The 14,032-nt window shown below is 39.8% G+C and overlaps 1 protein-coding gene across 2 annotated transcripts in view; it reads right to left on the bottom strand.

Annotated features, from left to right (window-relative positions):
* Positions 1-14,032, bottom strand: part of pvrl2l (PVR cell adhesion molecule related 2 like) — a 579,022-nt gene that overhangs the window by 289,424 nt on the left and 275,566 nt on the right. For both annotated transcript variants that reach the window (XM_041809981.1, XM_041809980.1), the window contains exon 4: positions 4,767-5,060. In XM_041809981.1, the coding sequence (XP_041665915.1) occupies positions 4,767-5,060 (294 nt within the window). The remainder of the gene's footprint in view (positions 1-4,766; positions 5,061-14,032) is intronic.

Below are 14,032 nucleotides of genomic sequence, written 5' to 3'. Positions count from 1 at the left end.
TAATGGTAAACAGAGTGACATCAGCCTGTCTGCATTAGTCTGTGCTATTTTAAAGTTTTTTCTTAACATGGGGAAAAAAATGTCAAGGAAACCTCAAAAGAGTGCAAAAGAGAATGGTACACCCCATGTGTGCATGGATACCTATAAGCCAGTGTAAAATGTCAAAAAGCCTTGCTACCTTAAAGAGCTTTCCCCCTGAAATCAAGGCAGCCACTTCTTTAAGAGACTTATGTTAAAGTGAAGGCAAAGCGACGTGACATGAGTTAAAACAGAACAGAGTAGTTTAGCTCAGTTTCTCTCACCTTTTCATGTAAAAAAATCCAAAGACAAACAGGAAAGTGAAGGAACAGAGAGAGAGAGAGAGAGAGAAGGCAGTGGAGCAGCAGGACACGAGGGCAACTGTGTGTGGTGTGATGTATGTGCTCCTCCTAGAGAGCGCTGACCTATAAAAAACTGATGTGAGTTACACAGAAGACATGATCCATCCCACCATCACTATGAAAACACACAACGAGGTAGCACAGCGTGAAAATATGCAACCTCTACCTCTGTCAGAACCAATGAAAGATGAGAGGCCTCCGGTTCATGGTTAAAGACGTGCAATCGTTTTTTATGTTGAGGTTGGAGACCGAGGATGTAATTACTGACGTGTTTGTGTTTGTGTTTGTGTCTTTTTCTCTCAGCAAACAGAACACACACGCAGATAGACCAACAGATAAAATCGCTCAGCATTGCTTTGTCTATTAATCTTACAGCGTGTGATTATACATGTATGTTATGCAAACAGATAAGATAAATCTGCCCATCCTTTCTAAGATGGGGAAAAAAATGTACATATGTTTCTAAGTATGTTGACGGCTTGATGTATAATCTTGAATTTTCCCTCTGGGATCAATAAAGGATTATCTTCTCTTACATACATGTACTTGAACATTTATCTGACTAAATGTTTCACATATGTTTGGCATGGGATTAACCCACATCCTTCTATGCCACTCTAGAACATTCAACTTGTTTCAGTTCTGTATAGCTTTGCTACGCTTCAGGTCATTGTCTAGCACAGACTCTTCCTATTTTGCCACATTCATTTCACCCTCTACCTTTCCGAACCTTCAAGGGCTGGCTGCTGAGAAGCATCCCAACAGCATGATGCTGGCCCCACCGTGCTTCACAGTGGGGATGTTGTGTGGTAAACAAGGTGGGAGGGCACTGAATATTAGGCCTTAAAAAACAATAAGATAACGATTGGGAAGGGATACAGACGATATGAAGATTAAGTCCTGCTCCTTCATGCATGTGTTGCAGAGGGGTTGAAAGGAGGATGCCAAGAAATTACAATTTTTGACATAACTGTCTAGAATATCCGCTGAGATTTCCAAAATTTGCTTACATTTTTGAGAGGATTTTCTATCAAGTTTTCAGGATTTTTTTCTGAACATTTTAGGGAATTTGTTTGGACATGCTGGAGAATGTTCAAGTGCTTTCATTGACATTTTGTGGATATTTTGTCTATATGGTGAATTTCATTTTAAGTGTTCTAGGGAAATTTGCTTTGAATGTGTTTTTCATTTTGCATTTTCAAAGAAATTTGGGAAATACTGTATATTGTTTAGGGGAATGGGATTTGAACTTTGGGGAGAATATGTTTCAAAATTGTAAGGTATTTTCATGGAGATGTAGGGGATTTATTTGTGCATTTAAAGGAATTTTATAGGGGAAGGGACGTCCTTTAAAAATTTTAAAGAATTTTCATGGAAATTTCAAGGATCTTAAATGGGTGTTTGCAAGAATTTACTTGGAAACTTTAATCTGCTTTCATGGACATTTTGGGGATATAGTTTTATACATTGGAGAATTAAATTGATAGATTTGCAGGGTATTTGATTTTTGGGGGGCATTTTCATGGAAATTTGGGAAATTAGTTTGAATATTTTGGGGGAATTATTGGGAAATTTTACATTTTCATCAAAATTTGGGAAATGCTTATTTTGGGGAATGGGATTTCTATTTTCTCGGGAGGGGGATTTGTTTTGAGATTGTCAGGTATTTCCATGGAATGGAAATTTACTTTCACATTTTTAGGAATTTCATCTGGGATTGGGTGTCCTTTTGAATTTTTGTCCTTTTTGGAAATTTGGGAGAAGGTTCTTGAAAATTTTGGGGTACTTCGGAAACTTTAAAAATATCTAATTTTTCCAGAATTTTTAGGTATTTTCTTTGAAGTTTTAGAGAATTTGTACAGATTTTTGAACAAAAAATTCCCAAGAAATTCTGAACTTTTCGAGGAAATATTTTCATAAACAAGCCCTGGTGGTCCATCTTCAAAATGCCTCCACCACCTCTCTCTATGACTGACACCATCTCTTATTGACTGAAGATCAACAACGACCGACCAACCTGGTGAAACTCAGCCAAACATCTGCTGATCTGCTTTTGGTAAAAACCACTTCCTGATCAAAGACAAGATGGAACTTTTAAAATGATCATGTCTTACTAATCCTAAATAAGTGCGAGAAACTAAAATGCATTCCAAACAAAAGCTTGGGTCCCAGGAGAATAAGCAGATCCTCTCACTCCCTCATTACACTATCCACTGTCCCGCCCCGTTCAAATCCAGGCAAACGAAAACAAGATCAAGACATCAATCTTGATCCAAATGAAAAGACTCCTTTCTCTCCTGACATTTGAGCTGTGGCTACTTGATTGTCGTCTAACAACAATAAACTTACACATGAGCTGAGCTGAGCTGTTGCCAAACAACACAGAAAGCAGTACTTAAGGTTCAGTCAGCTTTTATCCCTCATAATTTCCTTCTACAGCCTGACAGGTGGTTTGATTATGCATGTTTGCCATCTTTGTTTGTCTGTTTGTTTACAGTCTAGAACAGATTTTCAGCTGAGATCTATATTGTGATTATCTTTCTGTAATTTTGACTTTTTGCTCTTTGTATGAATTAAATTAAACACTTAGAGTATAAACAGCAGAGTCTGAAAGGAAGCAGAAGAAAAACAATCTGTTCCAGCGCTGCGGTAAAGATGGCGAGGTCACACAGCCGAGCTGATGCCATCACATACTCTAAATCTCCGTAAAACCCCGCTGCACCCGTTTAATATTTTGATCCTGCGCAGATTGGAAAGGAATTTAGCAGCCTTGATGAAAGCAACGTGCAGATGAAAATTTGTGACTATAAATGTGCCATCTTGATTTTCCTTACTCCTTGGGGCAAAAAGTCTTAAGAGGAAAAACTTTGAGTACCAACAGTTTAGTTTTACCACCTTTTAAACATTCGTCCTGAAAGTTCGGATGAAGTTAAAATGGGGCGTTTCCTCAGCATCTGTTTGTTTCCTCACTTAGAGAGTCTGGACTCATTTGTCACAATCAGCTCAGAAACTAACAACTAGGGAGGGACAGCGTTGAACACCAAGACCTCGCACCTGCAGAAGTGGGTTTACTCTAATTCATCTTCACATATTTAAGTGACCCGCCCAGCAAAGGATAGCTGTGCTTTTGTAAACAAAGTCATACAAGAACATCCTGAATACTTAGCTCGGTAGATCTTTAATATTCACACACTGTCAGTTAACTCCTACAGGGGGAGTCAGGCTCATTATAAGAGCAGATTTCTCAATCACTGGCCCAAAGGCTGCAGAAAACTACATGATTATTGCACATTCCTCAGCAGTGTTGGGGGTCATGAGTTACCCACTGCCCTGCTAGCATGTCTATGTGGGCCCTACTGTCCCGTGTTGGTTTGTCCAAGGGTTCCAGGCTGGCCAAACTGTGACACTTACGTGCCCTTCTGAGATGGGACACATATAGGTCTTACAGAAGCTGAAGTCCACATGGACAATCACAGGTGGGGCTACAATTGGACCTGTGGACAAACCCACTCTGGATCAACATGCATACACAGCAAAAACTGGAGGGTTGAACTCCCAGGGTTAAAAACATCAGCATTAGTTTAACTCCCAAAATTTATTTTTTTCATTTAAGATTTTTTTTTTTTTTTTGGCTGGAGAGTTCAAAATATGAGATAAAAAGTCAAAATTTTCAGTTCAAAAGGTAAAATATGAGATTAAAAAGTCAGAATTATGAATCAAAAAAGCCAAAATTATAAGATAAAATCAAAATTATAAGTTGAAAAGGTCAAAATATGACACAACAAGTCAAAATAATAAACTGAAAATGGTAAAAATGAGATAAAAAGTCAAAATAATACATGTTAAAGGTCAAAATATGAAATAAAAGTCCAGATAAAAGATTGAAGTCATAATTGTGCAATGCAAAATTGAAAACATGAAATGAAAACACAAGGGAATTTCTTTTCAGACATTTCTTTTTATCTAATTATTTTTTCTACTTTTTTTCTTTTTTTCAAATTTTTATGACTTAAGGATATTTGATGTCATCAAGATTAAGTTTACATTTTTACACTGGATAAAATCTGCAGACCTCATATTTTAGGGCCAAGAATATGATATGATGGTACATGTAACCATACCATGGGCCGGATTTGGCCCCCGGGCCTTGGGTTTGACACCCCTGGTGAGGGTAAAGAGCTGCACACTAACACATCAACTTACGTATTATTGCATCATTCCTAAACTTGGAAACCTGTGTTTTTGAGTGACAGGGCTGCAGGTGACCACCAAAATAAAAGCCTCTAGGCAACGCCCTCATTTGTATCTCGTGTTTTTGGCAGTTACCTCTCATGGATGGAGCTTTCATAGAGGAACACATATAGAAAGTTAAAGCATCTTCCTTACATTCAACAGAGAGTTTGACAGACTTGGCCCACGGCTGCTCCTGCGTCCTCTGCTCCACCATGCACGTCACATCTCTGCCGTTGTCTGCAGGCGTGGGAACCAGCCGGTACTCGCTGCGTACCGTCACCGTGCCGTCTGGCCCGTTGATTGTGCTGGTCGAGTGGTTGCCTCCGACTGATGCCACCCACTTGATGGTGGCTGCTGGTTTGCCATCCTTTGCCTCACACTGAGCCACGACCACCGCTTTGGAGCCAGCCTGGACGGTCACCACTTTGGCTGAGTTTTTAGGCTTGGCTAGAGGAAGAAAGAGAGAGAGATGTGAGAAAACAGGGGAAAATGACTGTACATCCATAAACTTTAAAGTGTGCTTTAAATATGTTGGTATCAATATCTGTAACGGCTAAAATGATTTTTTAAATTACTGACCAATTAAATATTGGCAAAAATCAATTACTGAGCACCCCTGATAAAATATGACTTCTAATAGCATAGTTAAAAGTCTTAAATATTAAAAAAACATCTCACCTACATGCTTGTGCTGAACATGGTTGCAAATTGCCCTGGTTGACTGATATAGCTAGTACGTGTGCATTCCCACTGTAGCTAAAAGAATATAGACATTGTTGTGCAAGCAAAACACACCCATTTATTTCCTGGTACTTGTTGAGGGAAGCTGTACCTTGCCTGGAGCTCTAAGAAAGACACTGCCTTCTTTTATGGCACGACAGCGAGCTGACTTGATGTTGTTGGTTCGTCCTGTCACAACCAAAGCTGGGCTAGCTAAACAACAGCAGTGTTGAACATTGACCTGCAGTGCAGTAGTGATGCATATCCTTTTTTTAGATGTATTATCTGGCTGTTTATGCCTTTACACGCCAGACTTGAACCCGGACACATGCCTACATGGGGCACGACCTGACCACTAGGCCATCTGCACCCTGTGATGGTTTGTCACTGGGCCCAACTGCCACAACCCAGGGCTGAAGGAGGGGTTAGAGTCATGCTGAAAACATGTCAGTATACACATGTATCGCTTGGCGTCCAAGCTCAAACTCTGCGGTATCTCTTTTGTCTGTGCTTTTACAGCCCCGGTAATATGCCTGGAGACCGCTGGCAATTTTCAGGTCCTTGGGACATCCATAGACATCCACAAGTTGCCCTCTATGTGGACAAAGTTTGACATATTGTCCTCTGTGTTGACAAAATTAGACAAATTGCCCACTTTAGAGCCCTCTATGTGAACAAACCTTGTCAAATTGCACTCTAGGTCGACAAAATCTGACAAATTGTCCACTCTGGAGCCCTCTATGTTGACAAAATTTGAAAATTACCCTCTTAAGACGCCTCTATGTGGACAAAATCTGTCAAATTTCCCTTGTGTAGACAACATTTGACAAATTACCCTCTTCAGAGCCCTCTATGTGGACAAAATTAGACAAACTCCCTGCTATGTTGACAAAATTAGATAAATTGTCCACTTTAGAGCCCTCTATGTGGACAAAATTTGAAAAATTGCCCTTGACATGGAAAAAAATTGGCAAACTGCCCTCTTTAAAGCCCTCTACGTGGACAAAATCAGACAAATCGCCATCTTTAGTGCCTGCTACATGGCCAACATTTGACAGAGAGCACCCTGGTGCCCTGTGATTCTACAAAAGTTGAGAAATAGTCCTTTTTTAATGTCCTGTTGATGGACAAAATTTGATCAAGTGCTCCTCCTGTTCCCTCCAAGTCAAAAAAATCAGCCTCACACTTTGGTGCCCTCTAAATAGACTACACAGACAAAAACTAACCAATTGCCCTCACTGGCACATGTCCAATAGTAGACACAACATGGGGCTTGTGTCAACCCTACTACCTGCACTGACAGTATTCTTGGTCATGGTTACTCTCATCATCTGCTCATACTCCTCAAAGGTGTAGACTTTGTTGTTCTTCCAACAGATTATCTTCCAATGCCCCTGCTTGTATGCAAAGACATTCAGAAAATGACCAGGGTCGTGTCGGTCTTCCTTACCGTCCCGGTGGTGGCCTCAGGCAGGCTCACTCGTCACGTCTACGCCTCACTTCAGCCTCAGGTTTTGCAAGCATGATGCATTGTTTTGGAAGTTCAGTTAGTTTAAACCTAGACAGCTTGGTTGGGGTTACGTTTGAAGACCAGATGATCCAGGTCAAAATGGGATGTACGACCACCCTAACCTGACTTGATCTCCATTGTCTGGTTCAAAATAGTGCCAACCCACTCCTCACTACAACTGCTATCCAGCTTTAGTGCATTCTAGCAGAAGATGAGCCAACTGCTGGGTTGAAGGGTCCTCTGCATACTGCCCCTACATGTAAATAGAAGAGATCTGAGGTCACCACCTAAAAGCGATCTCTGCCTGTCAGTTTTGTCTCAGTGTGATTACTGTGTTTACATATATCATGTCTAAAAGGGTGAACACTCCCTCAGTTTAGAAAAGCTTCTCCAAACATTTCAGAGGTGAAAGACCCCAAAAGTCACTAAATTCCATCATGTTATTGATTTAATTTTACCTTCTGATGTACCCTCTCCTCTTCATTATGCTTCTTCTTCTACTGAAGGTTTTGATTTAGGAGAGTCACCTTAATTCATTTCATTTTGTTGAATAAGGCTGTATTTGTTCGAAAACAGTGATAGAAAAGAAGAAGTTAGCCAATTATTTAAACATATTTACTTTTCTCAGTACACTGCCCATTGGTGTATTAAGGCAACAGTCAGTGGAGAAATTGTCCGTCTGTTTTTGGTAATTTTCTTTTGAGTTCAGAAAGTCGTTCTTGATTGTACAATACTGACACAGACCATTAAATAATTTCATTAACATTTTAAAGTGGTTGAAACTTTCAAACTCTTCTAAAGCTTGACCAAAAACTACGCAAACATCATTAGCTTTTAGCATGACCTTAAACAGTATTAATCCTCTATATAGTAATGACTATAACATCCTCTCTGGGTCTAATTTTAAAGGCATAGGCGTTTAAAATGTTACAATTCATGGCAAACTCTTGGGTTTGCTCACAGGGACAACTCTTTTTCTTCTAAGTTTTGTGTCCAGTTCATCCTTGGCAGTCTCTGACCTGCAGATTTGTGCCGCTGAGCAGTAACAAACTGTCCTGACAGCAGTGACCTTTCATAAACTGAGAACCAGAGCTGAAAATGGAACTAGTGCAGCCAAAGCTGTGTTGCAGCGTTCTTTTATTTACTGTTGTCAGTCCTGGGATGACTTTCTCAAGGAGTAAAAAGTCAAAAACCTGAAATCTAAAGGGTCACACACATTTTTAGACTGAACTGTGTGAACATGTCAATTCTTCAGTGATTGAGCTTGCACAATAACATCTTAGTAAACCAAGAAATGCACTTAAGAAGTGAGTCAGGGCTGGAACATGCCTCTTTAACTCCTTCATTATTGGCAGAGCCATTTCTGGCACTATTATGGGAACAGCTGATAGAAATATCCTTTAAAGAGAAGTGTGAAAATGTTCACTTCTGTCTGTAGTGTTAAGTGACATTGTGTTATTACCCTTCTATAAAGGTGAGCTTTCTCTCCACTCTCCATTTGAGTTTGATGATGTTACTCACATCCGTCCTTTTTTGATAAAACCATTTGTAAGAACTCTGGAGGAGTTCAGCAGCAACACTTTAATACGTGCACGCTTCTCTACACATTAACGTTTCTTTCAGACCTCAGTGGAGGCTTTTTCATCTTCTGAGACTCCTACGTAACAGTTGAGAGGACAGAATCCCCTTTGTCAACTTAGTTCATAAATCAGACTTTATTTCTATTGAAGAATGTGTTTCCCGTCTTTCATTCTTTAATGTTCATTGAATTAGCATCTTCTAAAGTCATGTTCTGTGCAGTCTGAGAACAGACCTTGGTGATTCACTAAACTTGGCTTTTGTAAAGCAACAACGCTGGAATTCAGTTTGGTGCAATTTTGCATCCTCAAACGTCTCTCAGTGCAACTTCACTGTTGAAAAACACACATGGCTCTATTCCAGATCCCTCATATGCATCATGTACATTTGTTGACACACAGAGGTGTCAATGATTTTGTGCAAAGGTACACTTATCAAACCAAATGTTGTGCAAATATGACTCTGCTGGAGTCTGCAGCCCGTCTGCAAACTGTTGCCATGTGGAGAATGTGTTGGTGCTTCTTCACTGTTGCCATCATGTTTGTAGTGTGTGGCTAAATCACAGCAACTTTATAGTGCAAGACGATTTTGGTTACTTATTTATGCAAACTTCAGACATAATTTACTAAGATGATCCTATGCATTTGGTAAAGCTGCTGAATATGATTTTGCCAGATTCCCTTCCTCCATCCTTTGCCACTTTTAATCCGGATTTAAAAAGCCAAACTGGATCCAAATGAAGAGACGTTTGGTAGCAAAACAACCAGCTCTACTGAGCTGTGCCGAATTATCTGGATCTCATTAAAGAGACGGATATCCCTTCCAAACAAGGCTGGAAAGACATAAGCTGAAGAAACATAGGCATGAGTCTGATATTGTAAACCATGGCAAAACTCTACTGAATCAAATCGACAAAATCAGACCTATTGTCCTCTTTGGAGCCCACCATGTAGACAAAATCAGACAAATTTCCCTCTTTGGTGCCCTCTATGAGGACAAAATTAGACAAATTGCCCTCTTTCGAGCCCTCTATCTGGACAAAATGAGAGGAATCGCTCCTTTAGAGCCCGCTATGGAGACAAAATTTGCCATTTTGTCCTTGTTAGAGCCCTCTATGTGGACAAAATCAGACAAAGCATCCTCTTTAGGGCCTTCTAAGAAGACAAAATCAAACAAAGTGCCCTCTAAGTGTCCCCATTCATTAGATAGACTTTGAAAAAGTGCCCACCCTGCTACCATGTTAATCGACCAAATTGACCACATTTAACCAGTTGCCCTCAAAGGCACATGTCCAATAGTGGAGAAAATGTATCCAACTCCCTTTGTATTTAGTTAACATTATTTAAAACTGTATTACAACTCTCTATGCAGTAGTGCCCGACTGCATACAGCAGGTTCCCTTTCAATTATTTTTACCCCTGCCCCTCAAACATCCTGAGTCCACCACTGGTTTCATCCCTGATAAATGCATACATCTAAATATGAGTCTCATGGATTTAATCATGATAGACACTAGAATTCCTACTGTTGCTTGTTGCCACAACAAAGCAAGGCTGTGACACCTCTAGAGAGGAGGGATGGATCAGGCTAGTGAGACAACAATGACATCGATAACATTACTGCCTAACATTTCTTTGCTATCTTATATGACCTATAAGTCCACTAGGATGTGGACTACCATCACAGTTTTCTTTTTTGCCTGGCATCTTGCCCAATCGCTCTGTATTTTTCTCTTCTTCTCTCCTTTTTTATTTTGCAGAGATGGGTTAACTGGCTTCTTTTAGCTAAAAGCTGGTGTTTGAACAATTTGACATAGGCTATATGCATGTTTGCATGTCTGCTCTGTGGAAATGGGAGAGACATCATTCTCTGTGTTGAACAGTAACATACTGCAAGACTGACTTTGAAATTACTGTTTGAATGGGATCAGACTTCCTTTGAATAGCCTCCTTTTAAACACAAATGGAATATATTGTTGAAACTGTACTGTTCCATAAACTGCTTCACAACTCAGATAAGAGGAAGAATTGTCACACCGTTGCTCCTACCTACACTTGACTATGCAGATATTGCTTATCGGTGTACTTTAGAACTCCTCCTCAGCCTCTCAACATCATTTACACCAACGCCGTTCTTCTAAACTCATCAGCTTGTTAATACAACACTCATCTACGCAGGTTATCTTGACCCAGTACTGACAGGCTATTCTGACCCACTGGCAGTGTAATGATGTCAAATTTACCCAGAGCTCTCGGGTAGAAACACCAAACAGGAGGGTTGTTTTGATCCACTGATGTAAAAATAACTCCAACACTGGGTCAGGAAACCCCATAGGTACCGGGACAAGGTAACTCAGGATGTCTTGGTGATTAATCAACACAGACGAGGCCAATCTGAAGTCATTATTTTTTAATGTTTTAATGTGGCTGATGTACATATCTGTATTATGGTCAACTTATGTTTTCAATCTAACCAAAGGAGCATTGAAAAGGCCTTTAAGTTGTTCATATTGACTTTGTGTTAACTAAAGATATACTTTGACAAGAGATGATAAAAGGGCAGGAAAAGACGAGAGCAGAGAGGAAGCAAGAGACAAGAGGGGAGAGAGTTCAGGAACGAAGCCTCCGAGAGAAACGGAGTGGTCGACAGAGGAGCTGAACTCATTGCAGATAGACAGACACTGACTGTGCAGAAAGAAAACAATGATAGGAAGGGGTTCAGATTGATCCGAGAGCTATAACAAGTCAGGAGTATCCATCCCTGATGTGTTTCGTGACACTGCATCCAATAAAGCTCGCTGCTCCTCCTCACATCAGTCGGAGGCTTTCTGAGTGCAGAGTAATTAGAAGGCAAGCAGGAAGTCATGCTAACAGAGCTGAATAAACACTCGTACCTCCTCCACCCCCGATGCTTGTATCAACAGGCTGCATGCCACAGACTGACAGGCTGACAGGAAAAAGGCTTTACACTTACGTTTTAGATGTGTTTGGTTTATGAAGCCGAGCACTTAGAAATCTGACGAGGTAAACACACGTCTGTGACATGCTTTCATTAGAAGGTGTTGAAATCCAAAACCTGTGGCTGTTTAGGCAGATGTGTTGCTATTTTGAATTTTTCAGAAGTACTGAAACTTCAGAACTAAAATCTAAGTGAATAGCACGACAGATGCTAGAAAACTCGACTCACTTTCTGGGTGTCAAATTTCATTATTGCTACTTCAGTCAGGAACACTCTTGTCAGACATTTTACCATTTTATTGCAAAATGAATAAACAGTTTTAAGGCTCTGCTTAAAAGATGCTCCCCAGGATAGTCAAGCACTTTCGACATGGCATACTGACTACAATAAAATTCATTCAAAAGCTATTGATCCACGGTAGCATGGCCGGGTGTGACTACCATGTACCTGCATGAACTTATGCTGAGCTTCATTCTTAGGTTGATGTCTGAGTCCCTGAACATGGTACATATTGCCCGGGTTGAGTGGCTTTGTATGTTGGCATTTCCACTGTGGATGATTGAAAGTGGACACTTGAAGTGTGTGCAAACCACAGCAAATTCTTTGCTTGGCACTTTTTGATTGGAGGTTAACACAAGTTACGTGTCAGGTCAGTTCAGGTATGGGAGCATATTCCAGTTCTTGGTCCTGTACTGCTCTGGCCTTCTGATCGCCATCCTCCACTCATGCCCCATCTCTCCAGGTATTCTCCCAGCTGACCCCTGCATGCAGTCGCCTGACAGGTCCTGGGCACATAGTTTATGGTGGATCAGTCCCAGGATCAGTCCCTGTAAAAGCGCAGCTGCCATTACAGTTTTAGGCAGCCGAACCTCCCCATCCCTGCTCACCTGAGCATATCAGCAGTAGACACATGCATTAGACGCCCAAAGATGTGCCGTAGAGAAGTTGTCACAACCTCTGGTCATCAGCCAACCTCCAGGCCTCGCAAAGTCTGCACGCTCAGATACTGGGAACACCAAATTGTCTTGCTCAGTGAACCCATTGCCCCATGCACGATTCAGAGTCTGGGATTGATCTCAGCCTAAGAGTCAGCGGATCGATGGATTACCCTGCTAAGGTGAACTGCTCCACAACTTTCATGCTCTCACCATTCAAAGACACTGATTCAATCACGGCATCTAAGGCACAGGTGTCAAACTCAAGGCCCGGGGGCCAAATCTGGCCCTTGGAACAATTATATCCAGCCCCCAAGATCATATCATATTTTTATTATAATTGGCCACCCAGTATGAGGTCTGCAGATTTCCTCCAGTATAAGTTGTTAAACCATAAAAATCAGAAAAGTAAAGAGTAAGAAAGATTTCATAAAAGTCAAGATGTGGGGAAAAAATTAATTTGGGTTTCATTTCATATTTTTAATTTTGCATCTCAAGATTACGACTCAAACTTATGATTTTGACCTTATATTTCATGCTTTAACCTTTTTAACTCATTATTTCGACTTTATATGTCACATTTTTCTCTTTTATATCCCAAATTTTAATTTTAAGTCATATTTTGACCTTTTAAACTCATTACTTTGACTTTTTAATCCCATATTTTGACTTTTAAACTCATGACTTCAATTTTTCTCATATTTTGACATTTTAAATTAATACTTTTTACTTTTTATATCATATTTTGACTTTTTGAACTTCAAATTTTGAATTTAAATAATATTTTTTAAAACTTTTTTCGTCATCATTTTGAATTCTAGCTCATATTTTGACATATGCAACTCCTAATTTTTGGCTTTTTAATCCCACATTTTGAACTATCAGACTTACAATTTAAAATTTTGTGTCATATTTTGACTTTTAAACTTATGATCTCAAATTTGATCTCATATTTTGACCTTTCAAACTTACGATTTCAACTTTTTCCTTGCAATATTTGCTCTTTAAAAACATTATTTTTCTATTTTTGATATCATTTTCGGATCTTTTGAACTAATAAATTGGAATTTTTATCTCAGATTTGAGCATTTAAACTTATAATTTTTACTTTTTTGAATTTCCAAATATTTATCATCAGTGCTGTTTTTTGTTTGTTTGTTTGTTTGTTTGTTTGTTTTGTTTTTTTGTTTTTTGTTTTTTCATACTTTATTACTGGTGAAAATGAGGTTGACAGTTATGGTTAAATGTTGGCACTGTTAGGCCCACAGGTTAGACCTGAATCCAGAATCTGGCCCCTGCTATAATTGAGTTTGACACCCCTGATCCAAGGCATCCCAGTACGCCTGGATCTTTGTTGAAGCCCAGGACGTGCACTCCCAACATAAACATAATGATGCAATATTAATCCACAGCTCCGTAGCATTTATGCTAGTGTTATATCATGCTCAATCTAAACTCTCCATGCAGACACTGAACACCTGCTGTGATAAACAGACAGCTCACTGGCCCATCAAGCCAACTGCATCAAAACTTTTGTAATGCCAAGTTAAACAGGCAGCTAGCTGTGTGGTGTAATTCTGCCAACTCGATTATCTAGCAGAATTAGTTGCATAATATCAGAGGTTTAGTTCCAAGATTAATCATTAGATGTTACTTTCTTGCCCTAATCAGAAAATTTTACACAAGACTTGCAAACCACAATTCTGAATTTAGTTTTT

Source organism: Cheilinus undulatus, linkage group 16 (assembly GCF_018320785.1).
Source record: "Cheilinus undulatus linkage group 16, ASM1832078v1, whole genome shotgun sequence".
Classification (NCBI taxonomy): domain Eukaryota; kingdom Metazoa; phylum Chordata; class Actinopteri; order Labriformes; family Labridae; genus Cheilinus; species Cheilinus undulatus.
The sequence above is the reverse complement of the archived record's forward strand: the minus strand, read 5'-3'. Positions and strand labels throughout refer to the sequence as shown.